Source organism: Xenopus tropicalis, chromosome 8 (genome assembly GCF_000004195.4).
Source record: "Xenopus tropicalis strain Nigerian chromosome 8, UCB_Xtro_10.0, whole genome shotgun sequence".
NCBI classification, from domain to species: Eukaryota; Metazoa; Chordata; class Amphibia; order Anura; family Pipidae; genus Xenopus; species Xenopus tropicalis.
The window spans coordinates 13,143,619-13,167,069 of NC_030684.2; the positions used below are offsets into that span (position 1 = coordinate 13,143,619).

Genomic DNA, 23,451 nt, shown 5'->3' on the forward strand with positions numbered 1-23,451 from the left:
GCTGGTAAATCATGGCCTTAAACATCCCTAAAGGTGCCATCAGGGCCAGAAATTTGTCTCCTCAAGGTACCTCTATAGGTACACATCTATATATATATGTTTAGGAGGGCAAATAGAAGGCCATTGTTCTGTCAGAACAGGACACACAGTAGCCATTATGGCCAAAGCCCAAACATCCTCGGCTATAAGGTGAAATCCAAGGAGTCAGCCAGTGATTAATAAAACAATATCCGGCAAATCCTTCCCTGGCCGATAATCAGCAGTTCAGTGTCAACCATAACAAGCTAGATACAAAGCTGAAGGAGATAATGGGCTGCGGGACTTGCCGTCCAATGGCAGGAAGGAATTAAACAGGAAAATCCCCCTGATGGAGAGGAATTGTCTGGCAGATAAGATGGTCATTCTAGTGGTGGAGCAACTTTCTACCCGATGTCTAAGCATTATATATGGAAACAGATGTCTCAACGTTTCTCTCAGAGCTGGTTCCACCCTACATCCAAAATGGCCGCCCAGTCTGACTGGCTCCAAGCTCTGAGGTAATGTTTATTTACAAGGCTCTAGCAGGCCGCATTACTGGCATTTGCTTTGGTTGCACTTAGTCGCCGGCTTTAGGCAACAAGGTCAATTAACTACTTCTGTGGACCCTGTGGACTACTTCTGGGACTACTTCCAGAAGGAACTAAATAAAGGCCAAATCTTTCAACGCTTACACCAGATAATAAAATGATTCTATATATACCATTAAAAAAGTCATTTATTATATAAAGGGATACCTGGCGGAGACAATAGGCAGTGGCAGGGAGTCCTTCCTCCAGGAGACCACAGGGAGAGGAGAACCTTCCACATCACAGGGAAGTGTAATCTCTGTACCAAGCGCTGCCACCACTCGAACTGGGGCGTTCTGGTCATGTGAGCCATTGATACTTATTCTGGGCTTTGCTAAAGGGTAACATACAAAGAGAATACTCAACACTCAATATTTGGCAACTTCAATGCATTCAAAAGTTTCTTGAACCCAATCAGATATCCATTAGTATCACAAATACAATGCAGAGTACGTAGAACTCCCAAGCACTTACTATGGACAATGAGTCGGACATCTCTAATGGAGACTCCAGCTGGGTTGACAGCTTTGCAGGTGTAGGAACCACCATCAGCTCCAGTGGGAAGGGAAATCATAATGCTGCCATCTTTGTTGAGGTAATAGTGGGTATTCTCTTGGGTCAATTCCAGGTCTCCCTGGCACAACAAAAAGGAACAAATGAGGGTACTTTGAAGGTAATGTAGGAGAAAAACTATGGGGATAGATATGGAATGGAGGAGGAGCTGAATAAGAGGTTGTGGGATGGAATAGAAAAAGGTCCTAACTAGTCGCGTGGGACCTGTTGCTCTTTACCTTTGACCATGTCACAGTAGGAGGTGGGTATCCTTTGACATCACATGACATTATGACTGCTCTTCCCTCGCGAACGACATATTCGGCTGGTCCAGAAAGGATTACAGGAGCCACTTAAGGTATAAAAGAAGCCCACATCAATATAGTGACCACTTCAAAATGGAATCCTAGCCATAAACTGCTAATTTTACACCGGAAGAGAAGCCACCTAACTCAAGGCATACTCCTACTATTTAAAGTTACAGTCACTATAGTTCTACTATGTAGTCCTTACCATGCACATGTAGGAGAATGCTGTGATTGGTAGAGCCAGCAGCATTGGTTACCTCACAGAAGTACTTCCCAGCATCCTCTCTCTGCACTGGTTCTATGAGCAAGCCACCTTCTCCATTAATAGAGTGCCGCCATTGAACCTGAAGCTGGTGAGACAAAAGAAGCCGTTGTTGGCAACGCCACACCACTGATCTCAAGATAAGAGACCTATATTATTTGTGACCTTACTGCTTCTGAGTTTTTGGTCCAGCGCTGGACAGGAAGGGGATTTCCAGACACCACAGTGCACGGTAAGGTAACGGAGTGACCTTCAAGAACAGTGACCTCTGAAGAAGCAACGGCGAGCTTTGGAGCCGCTAAGGGGACAACAAGAGGTCATTGAGTTACACACCACATAGCTTTGACTGTTCTATGATCCTTGATCGTTTGGTTCAACCTACCAAGTCCAGTGACAGAGAGAAGGATCTCAGCCTGGACCCAACCAAAGGCATTTCTTGCTTCACAAACGTAGACAGCAGCATCTTCTGGTCTTGCAACTAAGGAGAACAATTTAGCATTGTTGTAATATGTCTAACTGGCAATTATATGAAGACTTTAGGTAAAACTGAAGCAATCTATGAGTTGGTGCTGACGAATGCTGATAGTTATGATGAAATGGATGCTCCACCACCCTGCCCTCATCATTAGCCATCATAGGCCTCAAAAACAACAAGCACTCATGTATTCATTGAGCCGAGGACACCAATACTACATCTATTGGAGATAAAGAGCATTTGCTTTTGGACAGCAATACCAACAGCACACCTAGTGGTCACACACATATATAGCACTTAAAATTGCTCTAATTTGCCCCTAGACGTCTATATTACAATAAAATCAGTTGCCCACAGTTGACTATGACAGCATCATTCCTACAACTCCCTCAGTGGACACATTTTCTTGAAGTTCAGTAAAAATGGATAGAAAAAGAGATTATTTTGATTTCAGAAGAAAGTCAGATCTCCTTCAGTAAATGCATTTACGTGGATGGCTGTTTCCTCTTCACATTCAGAGAGACTTTTTATTATACACTTTGCAAGACGTGATGATCCTCTGGGTAGCATGTATCCACACAAGGCAAAGCCTACAGGGAACTACAGCAATCTCCTAGCACTATATTGCATGTAATGTCGGCTCATTAACTTCTCGCTGTTTGATCTCATTTTTGGGAGCCCCTGAGAACTAAATTGATCAAGTGAAATGAAACCGTTAGCTCCGACAAACAATGACTGCATTATTCTGAGCAACGTGTCCTACTGAGCCCTGTTGGTAACTCAAAACCTTGGGAAAGATGGGGGCTGGAGAACATGATTTTATTTTAAGTGTCCCACCATCTGAAGAAAAAATGAGTAAAGCACTTATCTACTATTCCTGCGGCTGGAAGTGCAAGAAAAACAAAGGACTAATATCCAGCGTATCCATGACACATGTCAATAAGAACACTTGGTTGCCAGGTCCCCAACCAGTGGCTCAGGGGCAACATGTTGCTCTCCAACCCCTTGGATGTTGCTCTCAGTGCCCCCAAACCAGGGAGTTATTTTTGAATTCCTGACTTTTGGTTGAATAAAAACAAGATTTCCTACCAAATAAAGCCCCTGTAAGCTGATAGGGTGCATAGAGGCTGCCTAATAGCCAATCACAGCCCTTATTGGGCTCCTCCATGAACTTTTATGGTGCTTGTGTTGCTCTCCAAGTCTTTTTACATGTGACTGTGGCTCACAAGTAAGAAAGGTTGGGGATCCCTGGTGTAGAGGCACATCTTGAGATGTTCTTATGTTCTTTTACTTGAGAGATGTTAAGATTGAATGTGTACATGCCATATATAACCAGAGCTTTAGTCTGAAAAGTAGACTGAATGTAACCTCTTGGGGTCTTGCAGTCTATGGGCTGGATAATGAATGATGTCCCCATTGACAAACTGTGATGCAACCAACCAACTCCATTTCATTACACCTTCCCAGAGATCTAGCATGCAAAGGTTCTTCTCATTCGTCTTACCTTTGAAGTGAACTGTGTTGGAGCCGGGCCCCTCGATAATCTCTGTAGTTCCAGAAGGCACTACTGGTCCTTCATCTTGCCTGAACCAGGAAACTTGAGGTGTGGGGTTCCCTTCAGCACTGCAAGGAAGACTTGCACTGTCTCCAACTTCCACTTCAACATCCAGAGGGAAGTCTATGAACTGAGGTGGAGCTAGAAGAAGACAGAGTAAAATATGTCAAATGATTTCAATCAAAAGGTCTGAATAAGTTTTGAGGGACATCCCATTGATGATCAACCTCATCTGCAGTCATGGAAAAAGTCCGGGCCTTGGGTGAGAGAGTATGGTCATTCATTAAATTCTGTTACACATGGTCACTGAGCCAGTGAGTCTCACTAAGAAAAACCTTTTCCAGCCAAGTCCACCATCATTCATGTTAACCCACATAAGCCACTACAGTAAACACAAACTATCTAACTAACATCTATTATGAAGACATTTCCAGATTTCATCTTCAGACTTATTCTTCCCAAACCTTCTGTAATTTCCAGAAACTCAATGTTCAACCCAGATTTTGGGCACACAATAAGCTGTACCCCCATACTGTACTGTCTAAGGGAAACACTATGGCACCTCCCTCCCATATGTATAAATACAAATATACAGAGAAGGAATGTTCTGGGCACACAATAAGCTGTACCCCCATACTGTACTGTCTAAGGGAAACACTATGGCAGCTCCCTCCCATATGTATAAATACAAATATACAGAGAAGGAATGTTCTGGGCACACAATAAGCTGTACCCCCATACTGTACTGTCTAAGGGAAACAATATGGCACCTCCCTCCTATACGTATAAATACAAATATACAGAGAAGGCATGTTCTGGGCACACAATAAGCTGTACCCCCATACTGTACTGTCTAAGGGAAACACTATGGCACCTCTCACCCATATGTATAAATACAAATATACAGAGAAGGAATGTTGTGGGCACACAATAAGCTGTACCCTCATACTGTACTGTCTAAGGGAAACACTATGGCACCTCCCTCCCATATGTATAAATACAAATATACAGAGAAGGAATGTTCTGGGCACACAATAAGCTGTACCCCCATACTGTACTGTCTAAGGGAAACACTATGGCACCTCCCTCCCATATGTATAAATACAAATATACAGAGAGAGAATGTTCTGGGCACACAATAAGCTGTACCCTCATACTGTACTGTCTAAGGGAAACACTATGGCACCTCCCTCCCATATGTATAAATACAAATATACAGAGAAGGAATGTTCTGGGCACACAATAAGCTGTACCCCCATACTGTACTGTCTAAGGGAAACATTATGGCACGTCCCTCCCATATGTATAAATACAAATATACAGAGAAGGAATGTTCTGGGCACACAATAAGCTGTACCCCCATACTGTACTGTCTAAGGGAAACACTATGGCACCTCCCTCCTTATATATAAATACAAATATACAGAGAAAGAATGTGAGGGAATATTATTTAGAACATGACTGCCACGTTGGTCCAAAATGAAGCCCCTGCTACAATAGGAACAGTGAAACTTTGGTTAAATCATTATCATTAGTTCATCCAAACAGAACTAGGTGATATAGTAGCCTCCTGTTTTTTGAGTCAATGGTCTATTACAGCAAGTATCTCTAGTGGATTCCATCAGAAAACCCAAAGCATATGGCATCTCTTCCTATAAATCCTGAGCGGTTCCATTGATTTATTGATGCCTCGTGCTCTGGTTCCTTTCCGAGCAGAGCTTTGTGTTTGTGTTGGTTTCAGCAGCACAGCCATTCACTCAAAGGCAGCCAAACTTAGGCTGAATCTGCTAGAATCGGATGATGTATCTAAAGGCCCCCATACACTGGCAGATCCCCTCACTTGGCGATGTCGCCAAGCGAGCGGATCTTCTCCCGATATTCCCACCTACAGGTGGGCGATATTGGGAGAATCCAAGCTAACTTGACCATTTGGCCCTGGGACCAAACGATCAAATTATTACGGCGGGTATAGGCAAATTTGTTCCGACTAGATTTTTTAACCTGGCCGATCGTGATCTGGCCGATTTCAGGCCAGATATCGGTCGAGCAGGCCCGTCAGTAGGGGGCGATAAGCTGTCGAATCGATCTAAGGGACCCATATCGGCAGCTAGAATTGGCCCGTGTATGGTGACCTTTAGTCAGGGTCGGAACTGACAGCCATACCCGACCGATTTCTGGCCTGAAATTGGCCAGATATTGATCGGGCAGGGTAAAAGATTCAGTCAGCTCGTTGATGTGGTCCCTGAACCGCCTGCCCCATTGCCACCATTATAATTCGATCGTTTGGCCCCAGGGCCAAACGATCGAATTAGCCTACACGTTCCCCGATATTGCCCACCCCCTTAGGTGGGGATATCGGGTGAAGATCCGCTCGAATCTCTTCACGTGTGTGGAGACCTTTAAGGTCCCCATACACTATAAGATCCACTCGCTTGGCGATGTCGCCAAGCGAGCGGATCTTCACCCGATATCCCCACCTACGGGTGGGCGATATCGGGTAGCAAGTAGCCTTAAAAAAAAATAATCCGATCATTTGGCCGTGGGGCTAAACGATCGGATTACATTTGCGGCCATGGGGCAGTCGGTTCAGGGTCCGCATCAACGAGCCGATGCGGTCCCCGATCCGACTGGATTTTCTAACCTGGCAGATCGATATCTGGCCAATTTCAGGCCAGATATCGGTCGGCCAGGCCGCTCGTTTCTACCCATACACGGGCCGATTAGCTGCCGAATCGGTCCAAGGAACCCATATCTGCAGCTACTATCGGCCCGTGTATGGGGGCCTTTAGTGTCTTTGGAATGTTACACACAAGTTCTAGGAAACAATAGCAGCTCCTACCTACCCCTATGTTTAACTAATGATATGACTGTGCACACAGGTAGCTGTTAATTGAACATGAATTGGATTATACCACTTCCAAGCAGCCTATTTTTTCAGTGCAATTCTGCAGTACCACCCGTCCCTAATCATACATCACGCTACCATTAAATGCACATTCAATAGAAATGAAAACATAACCCCCCCAAGGGATCAATTCTCATTGGTGAACTTAATTACATACTAAAATAGTTTAGGTTTAATGATATAAATTGCCGCTGAACCTTCACTTCCTTTTCCCCCCGACTAAAAAAGATTTCTATCTCTTGGCTGCTTGAGAATCACTCAGAGAATAATTACCTCCTAATGAAGAGTGCACTTCTCTTCCACATAAAAGGTTAATAACGCCAACAAGGGGCCCCGGAACAGCGTGTTTTCATTTTCTATAATTATATTCTGATGCAATCGTCTGTCTTTTTTGGGTAAAGACGTGAAAACGGTTTACGATGAGTAACTTGACTGGAAGGAGCCGAATTAGCTCTGGAAATCAGTGTGCCATAATTGGGTAATTAAAGGGACATTATGTTGATGAATTAAACCTAACGCGTATTACAGGGTTTCTCTTGCTGAGCAAACTAAGGTTACTTCCATGTGTGAGCGCTAGTTTGTTTAAAGGTCATGCAGCAGCAAAACTAAGCAAGCCGGCCGCCATTTTGTTTTGACCAACACTAATATAGTCCACTACATGTACCCAAGCATCAAAAGTGTAGCTTTACATCAGCATGTGGGACAATTAAGGCCATTCCCAATCTACCCCAAATTCCCTCGGTTATAATAAGGCCCACTAAAACCAAGCTGCCCTCCCCCTTTCCCATATGCCTCCCTCGCTATTCTTTATGCTTGCACAGAAGCCAAGAAAGTCATTTGAGTGATAAATGGTCTAATGCCTCCGCTGACAGATTCCTGACACCTGCTCGCCGGTGAGCATTTGTGGAATCTCAAGTTTGCCATTATTCAACTGCCGAAGACTACAGACATTAAACAGTCAAGCGGAACAACTGTTACAGGACGCCAGCAGCAGTGAAATAGCCGTGCGCCCTGTCAAAACAAACAGCTGCTCAACAAATTTTTGTAAAAGTGTCGGAATTTGGTTAAAACAAATATGAAAAAGAAAATCTGGAGCTGAATATTACGATCGTTCAATAACGGCTAGAACTTTACGGCTTAAGGCAGAATTTTTTATTTCCTGTAGGTATCTACTTCAACAGATAAAACTTCCAGGAAATCAAAATGGTCCTTTTGGGTTTAAAGACCTTCAGGCAGGGTCGGACTGGGGGGTGCAGGGCCCACCGGGGCTCCACACCCCCCAAGGTGCCCGAGCCGGCCGCATCCCACTGCCACGCTCCGCCCCCCGAGATGCCCCCCTAAAGGTCCCCATACACGGTAAGATCCGCTCGCTTTAAGTTAAAAAAAAATATTGTAGGTGGCAATGGAGCAGTCAGTTCGGGGACTGCATCAACGAGCCGATGCTGTCCCCGATCCGACTGGATTTTCTAACCTGGCCAACCGATAGCTGGCCAATTTCAGGCCAGATATCGGTCGGCCAGCCCGCTCGTTTCTGTCCCTACACGGGTAGATAAGCTGCCGAGTCAGTCCAAGGGACCGATATCGGCAGCTTCTATCGGCCCGTGTATGGGGGCCTTAACGCCCCGCAGGGGCACCCTCTCAACATCCTCCCCTGAGTGCGCATAAGTGAAAAGCGTCAGGGGAGGACACCGGCGGCCAGGGGAGCGCCAACAGGCATCGGGTCTGGGCCCACTAGGGCCAGGGCCCACCGGGTTTTTTTCCAGTGTCCCAGTCCAACCCTGCCCTTAGGGCAGCTTTGCGGTACTCAAGGCCAGCTTGGCTGTCAAAGGAAATCTTTAAGTTTGAAGACACTTAGGGCAGTGTTGTAATCAAGACCAAAGTCAAGTCAATCTCAAGACCAACGTTACAGAAAATCAAAACATTTGCTTTGAGTTTGAAGACCCGTCTAGAAGTTTTGTAGTACTCCAGATTCTATTGGAAGTAAATCTAAAGGCCAAATATAAATGAAATCAAAATGGCTGCTTTAAAGGTGAAGACACGACCAGCAGTGTCATAGAGCTCAAGGTCACTTTCAGCATTCATCTCAAGAAATGAAAATGGCTGCTTTGAGTTTGACAACACATCTAGAAGGGTTATAGTAGATCACTTTTGGTGTCAGTCTCAAGAACACATTTACAAGCAATCAAAATGGTCACTTGTAGCCTGAAGGCACTTACAGCAGTTACTCAAGAACAGCTTTGGCATCAGTCCCAAAACCAAATTGTGATGGTCTTAGCCTACTTTTGTAAACTGTGCCAGTCAATTTATTAGACTTGTTTCTATGACCAGATGGGTCTTGGAAGAGTCCAGACAAATCCAGATACATTGTTATGACAATATCAGTAAAGGTCCCAAAGGTTGACTTGTTATTCTGCTGTCCTGCTCTCATTTGGGTCTTGACCCAAGTAATCCCTATGGGTATGTATTCAATTTTTTGTGGAGGATTCGATATTCAGCCAAAATGATGAATGTAGTGCATCCCTAAAATAACCATAACAGAATACGCCTCAGCCAGCAGAAGAAGGCACTATCTTTTCCTGACCACTAGATGATGAGGGCCATATTTATATATACAGGTATGGGACCTGTTATCCAGAATGCTCGGCATCTGGGTGGTTTTCTGTAATTTGAAACTCCATACCTTAATTCTACTAAAAAAAAATGTAGCATTAAATAAACAAAATAGGATTGTTTTCTCTCCAATAAGGATTAATTATATCTTAGCTACCATCAAGAATAAGGTATTGTTTTATTATTGCAGAGAACAAGCAAATCAGTGAAAAAGGCCATCTCCCATAGACTATATTTTAGAGCTTTCTGGATAATAGATCCCATACATGTATAGGTGCATGTTTATGGCAGCACCTATGGGGAGGTCATATGTGGGTGCCTATCTACAGTTCAGTTTTTCAAGGGACCAGTAAAATGTAAAATCAGGGAAATGCATTATGCATTAAATATTGGCGAGACACAAAAAAAACGCGGTAAAATTAGGGAAAACTTAGACTTTGGGATTTTAAAACTGAGGTTTTACTGTACAGGTATCAGAGATGATTTCCTTTTTCTCCGTAATAATAAAACAGTACCTGTACTTGATCCCAACTAAGATATAATTACCCCTTATTGGGGCAGAACAGCCCTATTGGGTTTATTTAATGGTTAAATGATTCCCTTTTCTCTGTAATAATAAAACAGTACCTGTACTTGATCCCAACTAAGATATAATTACCCCTTATTGGGGGCAGAACAGCCCTATTGGGTTTATTTAATGGTTAAATGATTCCCTTTTTCTCTGTAATAATAAAACAGTACCTGTACTTGATCCCAACTAAGATATAATTACCCCTTATTGGGGGCAGAACAGCCCTATTGGGTTTATTTAATGGTTAAATGATTCCCTTTTTCTCTGTAATAATAAAACAGTACCTGTACTTGATCCCAACTAAGATATAATTACCCCTTATTGGGGCAGAACAGCCCTATTGGGTTTATTTAATGGTTAAATGATTCCCTTTTCTCTGTAATAATAAAACAGTACCTGTACTTGATCCCAACTAAGATATAATTACCCCTTATTGGGGGCAGAACAGCCCTATTGGGTTTATTTAATGGTTAAATGATTCCCTTTTCTCTGTAATAATAAAACAGTACCTGTACTTGATCCCAACTAAGATATAATTACCCCTTATTGGGGGCAGAACAGTCCTATTGGGTTTATTTCATGGTTAAATGATTCCTGTACCAATCAGCGAAGGGGGTGCAATAGGCGGTGTTTGTTTGTTTCATTAGAATCTGACCAAAAAAAAAAAACCTATCAAGATCTGCCAACCATCATCTGCATCAGTTTATTTTCCCTTGTAAACAATTATGGAAATTGTTTGGACGTGGGTTGGTTGGAGCAAGAGCAAATGACATTGTACAGTGATTGGAAGATCTGAGGAAGACATAATGATTGAGCATCCTGGATAATGACAGAGCTGCACTGGAATTTCTGGAAGGCAGAGAAGGAAACAGGAAAGAGAAGGACTAAAACATGGGAAAAAGATTAGCAGGCACATCGGCCGCGAGGAGCGCAGGGATATTAAAATGATTTTCCTCTCAGAAAAAAAAGAAAAGTCTTTTCATGGGACAGAAGTCAATTAGCAGCAAAAGGAAGGGGCAAATAACTGGGTTTTTGTTACACTATTTCCATAATGAACCAACTAATAAAGAAATCAAATAAAATGTAAAGTCCATTCTATGTTACGGCTTGTGATGTGATAAACAAAATGGCCGCCAAGGTCACAACAGCAAATGTGATTTTTTTCCCTCAAAAAGCAGACTTGGTAGAACTTGCTTCTCCACAGCCACTGTCAATTCAAATCTCCCAGCACCACCAACCAACCAGAGAGGGCGGTGCCGCCTGACTAGGCCTGGACTGGGAGTCAAAATAGGCCTTGGAATACCCAGTACCCAGAGGCCCAAACAGTCCCCCCCCCCCCCAGCCCAATAAATAGTGAGTGACTGTGGCACCTTACAGCCCCCCTGGCATTCCCAGTACCCAGAGGCACAAACAGCCCCCCCCCCAGCCCAATAAATAGTGACTGTCTGTGGCACCTTACAGCCCCCCTGGCATTCCCAGTACCCCCAGCCCAATAAATAGTGACTGTCTGTGGCACCTTACAGCCCCCCTGGCATTCCCAGTACCCAGAGGCACAAACAGCCCCCCCCCCCAGCCCAATAAATAGTGACTGTCTGTGGCACCTTACAGCCCCCTGGCATTCCCAGTACCCAGAGGCACAAACAGCCCCCCCCCCAGCCCAATAAATAGTGACTGTCTGTGGCACCTTACAGCCCCCCTGGCATTCCCAGTACCCAGAGGCACAAACAGCCCCCCAGCCCAATAAATAGTGACTGTCTGTGGCACCTTACAGCCCCCTGGCATTCCCAGTACCCAGAGGCACAAACAGCCCCCCCCCCCAGCCCAATAAATAGTGACTGTCTGTGGCACCTTACAGCCCCCCTGGCATTCCCAGTACCCAGAGGCACAAACAGCCCCCCAGCCCAATAAATAGTGACTGTTTCTGGCACCTTACAGCCCCCCTGGCATTCCCAGTACCCAGAGGCACAAACAGCCCCCCCAGCCCAATAAATAGTGAGTGTCTGTGGCACCTTACAGCCCCCCTGGCATTCCCAGTACCCAGAGGCACAAACAGCCCCCCCAGCCCAATAAATAGTGACTGTCTGTGGCACCTTACAGCCCCCCTGGCATTCCCAGTACCCAGAGGCACAAACAGCCCCCCCAGCCCAATAAATAGTGAGTGTCTGTGGCACCTTACAGCCCCCCTGGCATTCCCAGTACCCAGAGGCACAAACAGCCCCCCCAGCCCAATAAATAGTGAGTGACTGTGGCACCTTACAGCCCCCCTGGCATTCCCAGTACCCAGAGGCACAAACAGCCCCCCCAGCCCAATAAATAGTGACTGTCTGTGGCACCTTACAGCCCCCCTGGCATTCCCAGTACCCAGAGGCACAAACAGTCCCCCCCCCCCCCCCAGCCCAATAAATAGTGACTGTCTGTGGCACCTTACAGCCCCCCTGGCATTCCCAGTACCCAGAGGCACAAACAGACCCCCCAGCCCAATAAATAGTGACTGTCTGTGGCACCTTACAGCCCCCCTGGCATTCCCAGTACCCAGAGGCACAAACAGTCCCCCCCCCCAGCCCAATAAATAGTGACTGTCTGTGGCACCTTACAGCCCCCCTGGCATTCCCAGTACCCAGAGGCACAAACAGCCCCCCCAGCCCAATAAATAGTGACTGTCTGTGGCACCTTACAGCCCCCCTGGCATTCCCAGTACCCAGAGGCACAAACAGCCCCCCAGCCCAATAAATAGTGACTGTCTGTGGCACCTTACAGCCCCCCTGGCATTCCCAGTACCCAGAGGCACAAACAGTCCCCCCCCAGCCCAATAACCAGCCTGTAGCTATAGAAACACAAATCCCTCCCCCTGACTGTACAAAATTCTGAACATGTTCAGGAAATGCTCTCTCCATTAATTCAGTGAAAGGTATCAGGTTAAATCAGCTGAAACAATAATATTGTTTGTGTTTTGTAATATATCCCCCCTCACCTACTCCCACACACTTACTTACCACAACCATTTATCTCTAATTTCAACCCCCCACACCACCACTACCACCTCCTTTTTTGTTTTTTGGACTGGTCCTTGTCTATGGTCTGCAATACAGCTCTGTAACGGTCTGTCCGGGAACATGTTCCTGTCTGAGAAAGAACTGCCCCCTTTATATCCTATTAGAGCTGTTAGGTTTAATTCCCCCTGGGGCCTGGTCTTCTCTTTCATCTTGCTCCTACATGTCTGCCATTACAGACTCTAAACCTTTTTCCAGCTGTATGTGGCCTAGACTCAGCGGCAAGGGAAGGGGGCTGCATGTTCTGAGAAAGATTGGAGCTTACTTAATACTAATACAGGGCCATTATGTACCTCAAAGCCACAGTCCCTTCCCAGAGGCTTTTATCCCCCCACTGCTACTATAGGCACCATCTCTCCCTACTATACCTGCTATCCCACAGCCCCAGTCCCTTCCCAGAGGCTATTATCCCCCCACTGCTACTATAGGCACCATCTCTCCCTACTATACCTGCTATCCCACAGCCCCAGTCCCTTCCCAGAGGCTATTATCCCCCCACTGCTACTATAGGCACCATCTCTCCCTACTATACCTGCTATCCCACAGCCCCAGTCCCTTACCAGAGGCTATTATCACCCACTGCTACTATAGGCACCATCTCTCCCTACTATACCTGCTATCCCACAGCCACAATCCCTTCCCAGAGGCTATTATCCCCCCATTGCTACTATAGGCACCATCTCTCCCTACTATACCTGCTATCCCACAGCCCCAGTCCCTTCCCAGAGGCTATTATCCCCCCACTGCTACTATAGGCACCATCTCTCCCTACTATACCTGCTATCCCACAGCCACAGTCCCTTCCCAGAGGCTATTATCCCCCCACTGCTACTATAGGCACCATCTCTCCCTACTATACCTGCTATCCCACAGCCACAGTCCCTTCCCAGAGGCTATTATCCCCCCACTGCTACTATAGGCACCATCTCTCCCTACTATACCTGCTATCCCACAGCCCCAGTCCCTTCCCAGAGGCTATTATCCCCCCACTGCTACTATAGGTACATCTCTCCCTACTATACCTGCTATCGCACAGCCCCAGTCCCTTCCCAGAGGCTATTATCCCCCCACTGCTACTATAGGTACATCTCTCCCTACTATACCTGCTATCGCACAGCCCCAGTCCCTTCCCAGAGGCTATTATCCCCCCACTGCTTCTATAGGCACCATCTCTCCCTACTATACCTGCTATCCCACAACCGCAGTCTGTTTCCAGATTTTATCCAGAAACCAACAATTGCTATTTTATTCCACAAAGCAGAACAGAGCTTAATAGTTCGACTACAACAAGCACATTTGTTTAGTATAATTTAATTGTCGATCACAAGACTTATACCTCACATAAGCTGCTTGATACATGATCTTACCCATGATCTTACCCAAACAAAAACCTCATATAAAATATTTTCTAAGCAAAGCATATTATAATAGGGAACGTATAGGACAGAGGCCAGCGGAGCAGAGAAGTGAACTGGCCAAGCACAGCACTATGTAATTATCTCAAAATATAATGTTTAAAAGTACAAATGAGCACTTTTGAACACTGGAGCAGACTAATTACTTCTAAGCACCTCAGCCTTGAACGGACTGAACATTATTAACCCTAAGGTGTGGGGGGCGGTTCTGAAGTCAGAAGTCTGCTCCCTGCAGAGTCAAAAGCTAAGGGAAATACTGTATAGAATGAGGGGCCGTGAAAGCCAAATTAGTCGCTATTCAGGGAGAAAAGTTCTCTTTTATTCAAGTGAACTGATTGCTGCTTTTTCATCCTACTCCCCCCCCCTCAGTATATATGTAGGGGGGCTCTGCAGTCGCACACAGGCACCAATGGGTGAAGGTATTTACAAGACTCTTTGAAGCGTTTTCGCTTTTAATTTGACAAAGGGAGCACCCTCGGGCATTTTTTCTTCCCCCACCCTGACCAGGGACACAAATCTCCATGAAACATTCTCCGAAGTCATTAAAAAGGAAGGGAAATTCTGAAATGTGTCCTTTGTAAAAAAATGCAAAAAATGTTGCCCAAGCAGCCAATCATAAATATGATTTAATCACTCTCACTGGTCTAGACCTCTAGTCTGTACTAACGGCTGGGGGTCCCCCTCACACTTGCACGTATAATACAGTCATGGGGTTGTGGGGACAGACTTACTTCCAACGTCCACTTGAATGATATCGGAGGCAGTTCCTGCGTTATTAGAGGCAACACACGCGTATTTCCCACCATCTTCTGCTCTCACTTCCTGAAGCTTTAGAGTCCCACCATTTGTCCCACTCTCTGTTCCAGTCACTTCTTTGTCATCTGTGAAGGCAATAAGATGAGTGTCAGACTGGCCCACTGGGAACCAAACCTCTAGGGCCCTCCTCTGACCATAGCAGATCACCCCACTCTTGATACACGCTGCACCATCCCACCTCTACTGGCCACCATGGCTGGATTGAGATTTAAAACTGGACCTTTAATACACAGAGGCCCAAACAGCCCCCCACCGACCCAATAAATAGTGAGTGTCTATTGGATCTTACAGCAGCCCCCTGCAGATCCGCCCTACCAGCCCCTGCCACTGAACACTTGGGCAAGGGCCCTGATACCAAGTAGTGGGTGGGGAGGCAACAGGAATAGCTGGGGGGTCCAGCAGGAACCAGGCAAACTGGCATGTTTCCAGTATCCCAGTATATATAATATATTACATTTATTTGTGCCCTACATTATTGGCCCACTTGTAGAGCACAAGCTTCACATGGTTAATGGCAACATGAATTATATATGTCAATGCTGTCCAACTGGTGGCCTGCAGCCCCCTGTGTGCCCCCATCTGTCTCGCTGCTGTAACTGCTTACCTTTGTGTAAGGTTTAAATGGTATCAGGCTGTAAGCTCCTGTATTGTTCACACCTGTAAGACCTCAGACTATAAGCACCAGTACAAATTGTTTATCTTGGAGTGGTCATAAACAATTACATACATAGTCATGATTTCCTGTCTTCTTTCCTACTCTGCCTGCCCTGCTCTACCCTGCCAGTGTGTGCCATACTCTGCCTGCCCTGCTCTACCCTGCCTGTGTGTGCCATACTCTGCCTGCCCTGCTCTACCCTGCCGGTGTGTGCCATACTCTGCCTGCCCTGCTCTACCCTGCCTGTGTGTGCCATACTCTACCTGCCCTGCTTTACCCTGCCAGTGTGTGCCATACTCTGCCTGCCCTATGCTTCATGTGTGTGCCATACTACCTGACCTATGCTGCCTGTGTGTGCCATACTCTACCTGACCTATGCTGCCTGTGTGTGCCATACTCTGCCTGCGCTATGCTGCCTGTGTTTTCCATACTCTGCCTGCCCTATGCTTCATGTGTGTGCCATACTCTACCTGACCTATGCTGCCTGTGTGTGCCATACTCTACCTGACCTATGCTGCCTGTGTGTGCCATACTCTGCCTGCCCTATGCTGCCTGTGTGCGCCATACTCTGCCTGCCCTATGCTGCCTGTGTGTGCCATACTCTACCTGACCTATGCTGCCTGTGTGTGCCATAATCTACCTGACCTATGCTGCCTGTGTGTGCCATACTCTGCCTGCCCTATGCTGCCTGTGTGTGCCATACTCTGCCTGCCCTATGCTTCCTGTGTGTGCCATACTCTACCTGTCCTATGCTGCCTGTCTGCGCCATACTCTGCCTGCCCTATGCCGCCTGCGTGTGCCATACTCTGCCTGCCCTATGCCGCCTGTGTGTGCCATACTCTACCTGTCCTATGCTGCCTGTGTGTGCCATACTCTACCTGTCCTATGCTGCCTGTGTGTGCCATACTCTGCCTGCCCTATGCTTCCTGTGTGTGCCATACTCTGCCTGCCCTATGCTGCCTGTGTGTGCCATACTCTACCTGACCTATGCTGTGTGTGCAATACTCTACCTGACCTATGCTGCTTGTGTGTGCCATACTCTGCCTGCCCTATGCTTCCTGTGTGTGCCATACTCTACCTGTCCTATGCTGCCTGTGTGTGCCATACTCTGCCTGCCCTATGCTTCCTGTGTGTGCCATACTCTACCTGTCCTATGCTGCCTGTGTGCACCATACTCTGCCTGCCCTATGCTGCCTGTGTGTGCCATATTCTGCCTGCCCTGCTCTACCCTGCCTGTGTGTGCCATACTCTGCCTGCCCTGCTCTACCCTGCCTGTGTGTGCCATACTCTGCCTGCCCTGCTCTACCCTGCCAGTGTGTGCCATACTCTGCCTGCCCTGCTCTACCCTGCCTGTGTGTGCCATAATCTGCCTGCCCTGCTCTACCCTGCCTGTGCAATACTCTGCCTGCCCTGCTCTACCCTGCCTGCCCTATGCTGCCTGTGTGTGCAATACTCTGCCTGCCCTATGCTGCCTGTGGGAGGTGAACCTGGCAGGGGTTTGTTCTGGGAGTTTGTTATCATTTATAAAAACTTGTTAGGGGTTCCTTAGGGTGTTTAAGTATGTGCTGGTTGTTGCTGAGCTACTCACAGGGGAGAAGGAGCCATATGGACATAAGGGTGTGTCTTAATATGACATAATGAACTTCTTTCACATATGAATGAAGGGTGATATCCCTACAGTGAGCACCAACCATTTGGGCTTTTGCTGTGTTACCACCATTAATGTGGGTACGGTCTTAAAAGCTCTTTTGATAAGAGGTTTGAAGTGGGTTTGAAGTGGGTACAGTTTGAAAAAGGGGAGTGGTCAAAAATGCCTCCATTATGGGCCCTTCACCACACAGAAAAATTCTGCCCCTTAGTACCACAGATGTTGGACAGCACATTTCAGGCCATATCGGAACATGGCTCAAAACTGTATAGGCTTGTATAAAATACTTCATGGCTAGTAGCGCAGCAACCACTGTAGCTGAAGGCTGGGCAGACTTGATTTGGGTTGGAGACTTATTGAGTGTTTTATCATTGCAGGAACCACATATGATGTTTGACAGATTGTTGGACACTTGGGAGCTCACTAGGTTAGGGTAATGAGAGATCACGTCACTTTAGGAAAACTGCTACCATCTTGAACCAATCTGGATCTCGCTCATTAAACGGGAGAATGAGCTTTTCCCCCTTGGGTTATTTCCATTGACTTTGCTGAGAATTTCTGTAATGTGCAAGCAGCGGCCAATACTATCCGACAACCATGGGGGCTCCATAGTGCTCAGGGGCCTTTGGCAGTCTCTTCTGTTTGGACCGCTAAAAAAAAAGTTCTGCTCCCACCCGAAAAAAGGGTGGCGCATTTCCTTAAGCCATAGCAGTGTTCTGAAATACAAGTTGGTTCAATATAATATCACAAGGGTAAAAAGGGGCCCAGCAGGGGGTCCCAAAAAAAATAACATTTCAATATATTTATGTGAGAAACAGACTTTGCCAAACGTTTTGGGGGATAGAGGGACACAAATAGAAACCCCATGCTGGATGGTTCCTGGAGAAACAACCAGGGAGGGGTAGGGAATGAGACTTCACCAGGACCCATTCTAATGGGGCCCTCCGGAAGGCCCACAATACAGAGGCATTGCTGTGGTGGGAAGTCATAGTTGCCCTATGAGGTGTGGTGGGTGGTAAGGAGGAATGGGGGACCGTTGAAATGGGGCCCCAGTGTAAAGTTTTCATAGGGGCCCTAAGCTATCAGTTTAATTACCTCTCAGATAGTCTTGATTCTTTTGGCACAATAACCAATCAGCTGGGAGGTCTTCTAACCAACTTTATAACATACCATTCTTTACATATGCAGCTTTATAACATACCTTTGTACCATGTGACCACTGGAGGTGGAAGACCCTCACTGAGGCATTCCAGTATGGCATCCTCCCCAAGAGGAACCAACACCAGTGCCTTCACGGCGGTGGCTTTTGGACGTTCTACAAAAAAATGGATTCCGCGTTAATCCCCAACCATTGCAACATGGACGAAGATTGGTTTAACGGCAGGTCCTTACCCACGTATGTCAGGAATACCGTCTGCTCGTCTGTCCCTAAACTGTTGGAGGCCACGCAGCTGTAGTTCCCAGCATCCTCTTGGCCCGCATCTTTAATGAGCAAAGTACTGTTGTCAAGAACAGTGTACCTGTATAGAAGAAAATGCTGATTTTGGCAAACATGGGTCGGAACATCTGCTCTTTAAATAGGAAGTGGTTGTAACACTGGTTCTCAAGAGAGATTCCAGCTTATAATAGGACCACCTGTACTTAGGTGGCCCTGACTGAACCTTAATCCAACACCACAGCAACTAACCTGCTGCCATTACTGAGAAAAGAGTCTTCGTGTTTCCAAGAGACTTGGGGGACAGGGTTTCCAGATACGTCACATCTGAGGGTCACCTCCTCTCCGTGGCTTAGTTGCATGGAACTTGACTTAATTTCTATACTCGGCGGAGCTACAGAACAAGAAGGAATGTTGTATGAGCTTCAATGTCTCAGGAAAGAAATCAAGGGCATGTTGATAGCTAATGAAACAGTGGGCAACTACAAATACTATACCCTGTATGGTGAGCCACAAGCTGGCGGTTGTTGCCCCATGGTCATTGCTGGCGGTACACTGGTACTCTCCAGCATCACTAGCTTGGGCATTCAGGATCTCCAAAGATGAATTGGCTAGGATCCGAACTCTGCCCTCTCGAAATGCTTTGCCACTGTGGGCCCAAGTGAGGTTGTAGCGGATCTCGCCAAGGACTTCACAGGATAAGATTGCTGAGCCACCAACAAAGGTTGTGATGTTGTGAGTAACAGCTAACGTTGGTGGAGGGTCTGTGGCAAAAAGAAATCAAGAGATCAGAGGAAAAAGCCCAAAGGACTACTACAAAGCTCCCTTGTATTTAGTTTTGAAGAGACCCAGTTCTCCAGATTTCTTACCTGCCACTGATACCTTGGTACGGGCATAACCACCTCCGGCTTTGCTCATGGCCGTGCACAGGTAAGTTCCTTCATGCCGAGCAGAAGCTGATGGGATCTCCCAGGTGGCATTGCCAGATTCCCTGAATAATGAAGGAGAGAAAAGTGAAGTCCATCTATCTTGTTCCTATTAATCACTACAGTTCCAAAAACCAGACATCACTTACATGAAGAACTGGTCTTCCCCAAGGCGTTCTCCATCCTTGGAGAAGCGAAGACGAAATGGAATTTCACTGAGAACAGAGCAGGTGAGGCGTAGTAGGCGCTCATGATAGCCTTGGATTAGCTCTGGCATGAACACTGTGGGTATATCTGGAGAGAAGAGGGGGAATAAGTGAGATGATGGGACAGCTTTAGCTCATCCATTTCCATGACCTCTGTGAAAGGCTTCCCTTGGCTTCCTTACCTGGTATTATACTTGTGTAGGCCACACTGGAGAGGCGCTGAAATGGGTACCCACCACGGTCCGTTCCATTCACTTTCATGAAGAAGCTTTCCCTTGGAGCCTGGAAGTGAGGGACCGACCATAACTGCTTGGATCTCTTGTAGGGCAAGCGTTGGGCGGGCAGAGAGAAGAACGGCTCCCCGGAGACACGCAAGAGATCCAGGGAGTCCACCTTTCCCGGTGGTGCCAGGCCCGTGCAGTTAATCAGCGCAGAGATGGGGACCCCTGGCATAGAAAGGAGAAGGGAACATTATTAGTGATGGGTGAAATGTTTCGGCAGGCATGGATTCGCGGCAAATTTTTTTCATCACGAAACGGATGAAAAAATTTGCCGTGCGTCCAAAAATTGTCTCCCGCGTCAAAAGAATAGTCGTGAGCGACAAAATAATAGCTGCACGACAAAATAATAGCTGCAGGTGACAAAATAATAGACACGCGACAAAATAATAGCTGCGGGCGACAAAATAATAGCTGCGGGTGACAAAATAATAGCTGCGGGTGACAAAATAATAGCTGCGCGACAAAATAATAGCTGCACGACAAAATAATAGCTGTGGGCGACAAAAGAATAGCTGCAGGCGACAATTTTTTTCGATGCATGACATTTTTGCCGTTTCGCGAATTTTCCGCCGTTTCGTGAATCTTTTGACAGATTCGCTCATCACTAAACATTATTAATACTGGACTTTCCACTTACAAAATGTAAAACATAATCCAGCTGGCCGTTCAGAGTACGTTGTCAAGGAAATCAGAGCGTTGAGTTTGTGGTCACGACCTACGTGCCGGGATAATTGATATCACACAGAACGAGTGAAACGCGGGGAGTCGGTGTGCTACCAATTATCCCCAGAAGGCACCGATTTCCTGGCTGCAGGCTCAGCACTGATCACTTTTTAATGGCGTTGTTTGTTTACGAGAGGAATCGTGTCTGATGGCCGCGGTAAATATGGAACAGTTGTGTTTCCAAGACAGAGCCGGCTAACCCGTGGTGCACCCATCTGCACCCAAACTACTGATCCCAGCATGCAATACACTATACCGTCCCTCAGACGAACGTTTGGCAACTCCTCTCCTTTTGTTCTTACCTTGAATTGGGCGTTCAATGGTGTTGGAAGGATCTATCAAAGCCGCGGTGGAAAATGCTGCTCGGAAATCCAGAAAACTGACCCCCGTAATTCTGACAGTGTGTCTTCCACTGCTGCTGATCTGCAGTTGGAACCAGCAATGTCACAGTGAGGCAAATGACAAACTTATATAGTGGAAACAATATGGCAGCACCCATATGTATAAATACAAATATACAGAGAAGGAATGTTCTGGGCACACAATAAGCTGTACCCCCATACTGTACTGTCTAAGGGAAACACTATGGCACCTCCCTCCCATATGTATAAATACAAATATACAGAGAAGGAATGTTCTGGGCACACAATAAGCTGTACCCTCATACTGTACTGTCTAAGGGAAACACTATGGCACCTCCCTCCCATATGTATAAATACAAATATACAGAGAAGGAATGTTCTGGGCACACAATAAGCTGTATCCTCATACTGTACTGTCTAAGGGAAACAATATGGTACCTCCCTCCCATATGTATAAATACAAATATACAGAGAAGGAATGTTCTGGGCACACAATAAGCTGTACCCTCATACTCTACTGTCCAAGGGAAACACTATGGCACCTCCCTCCCATATGTATAAATACAAATATACAGAGAAGGAATGTTCTGGGCACACAATAAGCTGTACCCCCATACTGTACTGTCTAAGGGAAACACTATGGCACCTCCCTCCCATATGTATAACTACAAATATACAGAGAAGGAATGTTCTGGGCACACAATAAGCTGTACCCCCATACTGTACTGTCTAAGGGAAACACTATGGCACCTCCCTCCCATATGTATAAATACAAATATACAGAGAAGGAATGTTCTGGGCACACAATAAGCTGTATCCTCATACTGTACTGTCTAAGGGAAACAATATGGTAACTCCTACCTGCAAATATGCAATAAAATTGCGCAGAAAGAAAGTCTGAGCTCCAAGGCCAAACTTCAGAGTGAGCCACATGCGCTAATTATGATGACATGATCCTATCTGATGCATAACCTCATTAGGGTAACGAGCCTGCAATCTGCTGTGTTTTTAGGGAACTAACAGAGAGCAATGGAGAAGAACCAACAACAATAAACACAATCACAGGCTGAACCTATTCCAGACTTCAAAGAGACAGGGCTGGAAGCAACACTCACCCCCCCCCCCCTCCCCATTATACTGCAGTTTAGGGACACAGAGGGGAGAATATATGGTCTGGAAAGTGGCAGGGAGCGTGAAGACCAGCACCGGATTTATATGGCTGCCGGCAGTGCAGGGTTTCATGCAAGATGGATGAGTAACACTAGAGAGGGAGGGGGGACTCTTACCCACTGCATTCGGCTTGTACACACATTAAATCCACACTACACAATGACTACATATTCAGCCCTTGAACTTTGTTATGTCTCCATTGTTGTTACTACAACTATACTGCTATACACTGATGCCCTGAGTGCTTTCCTTCTGTTTATTGTTTCTTTAAATACACATTGGAATCCCTATGCTGCCATAGTTTTATGGTATCTCTCTGTATAGGCTATGAGCAAACTTAGGGGGCTGTTCCTGCTGAATTGTGCTTAGTACAGGGGAATCCCTATGCTGCCATAGTTTTATGGGATCTCTCTGTACAGGCTATGAGCAAACTTAGGGGGCTGTTCCTGCTGAATTGTGCTTAGTACAAGGGAATCCCTATGTGCCATAGTTTTATGGTATCTCTCTGTACAGGCTATGAGCAAACTTAGGGGGCTGTTCCTGCTGAATTGTGCTTAGTACAGGGGAATCCCTATGCTGCCATAGTTTTATGGTATCTCTCTGTACAGGCTATGAGCAAACTTAGGGGGCTGTTCCTGCTGAATTGTGCTTAGTACAGGGGAATCCCTATGTGCCATAGTTTTATGGTATCTCTCTATACAGGCTATGAGCAAACTTAGGGGGCTGTTCCTGCTGAATTGTGCTTAGTACAGGGGAATCCCTATGCTGCCATAGTTTTATGGTATCTCTCTGTACAGGCTATGAGCAAACTTAGGGGGCTGTTCCTGCTGAACGGTGCTTCTACTCTATTTTTTCTTCTTCTACAATTTAGAGTAGGACCCTGTGATCTGGCACCTCCCTTGTTACCTTAAAGGAAATATG

At 46.3% G+C, this 23,451-nt stretch overlaps 1 protein-coding gene across 3 annotated transcripts in view; it reads right to left on the bottom strand.

The window, feature by feature from the left end:
- hmcn2 (hemicentin 2) overlaps nucleotides 1–23,451 on the bottom strand; it is an 81,351-nt gene that overhangs the window by 41,580 nt on the left and 16,320 nt on the right. For all 3 annotated transcript variants that reach the window (XM_031891907.1, XM_031891908.1, XM_031891906.1), the window contains exons 7-22: nucleotides 21,301–21,421; nucleotides 20,177–20,440; nucleotides 19,938–20,082; nucleotides 19,732–19,853; nucleotides 19,360–19,626; nucleotides 19,115–19,256; nucleotides 18,820–18,947; nucleotides 18,629–18,742; nucleotides 15,040–15,189; nucleotides 3,707–3,898; nucleotides 2,110–2,205; nucleotides 1,898–2,025; nucleotides 1,671–1,815; nucleotides 1,397–1,509; nucleotides 1,080–1,239; nucleotides 774–939 (exon numbers count right to left, since the gene is read on the bottom strand). In XM_031891907.1, coding sequence (XP_031747767.1) covers nucleotides 774–939; nucleotides 1,080–1,239; nucleotides 1,397–1,509; nucleotides 1,671–1,815; nucleotides 1,898–2,025; nucleotides 2,110–2,205; nucleotides 3,707–3,898; nucleotides 15,040–15,189; nucleotides 18,629–18,742; nucleotides 18,820–18,947; nucleotides 19,115–19,256; nucleotides 19,360–19,626; nucleotides 19,732–19,853; nucleotides 19,938–20,082; nucleotides 20,177–20,440; nucleotides 21,301–21,421 — 2,453 coding nt within the window. The remainder of the gene's footprint in view (nucleotides 1–773; nucleotides 940–1,079; nucleotides 1,240–1,396; nucleotides 1,510–1,670; nucleotides 1,816–1,897; nucleotides 2,026–2,109; nucleotides 2,206–3,706; nucleotides 3,899–15,039; nucleotides 15,190–18,628; nucleotides 18,743–18,819; nucleotides 18,948–19,114; nucleotides 19,257–19,359; nucleotides 19,627–19,731; nucleotides 19,854–19,937; nucleotides 20,083–20,176; nucleotides 20,441–21,300; nucleotides 21,422–23,451) is intronic.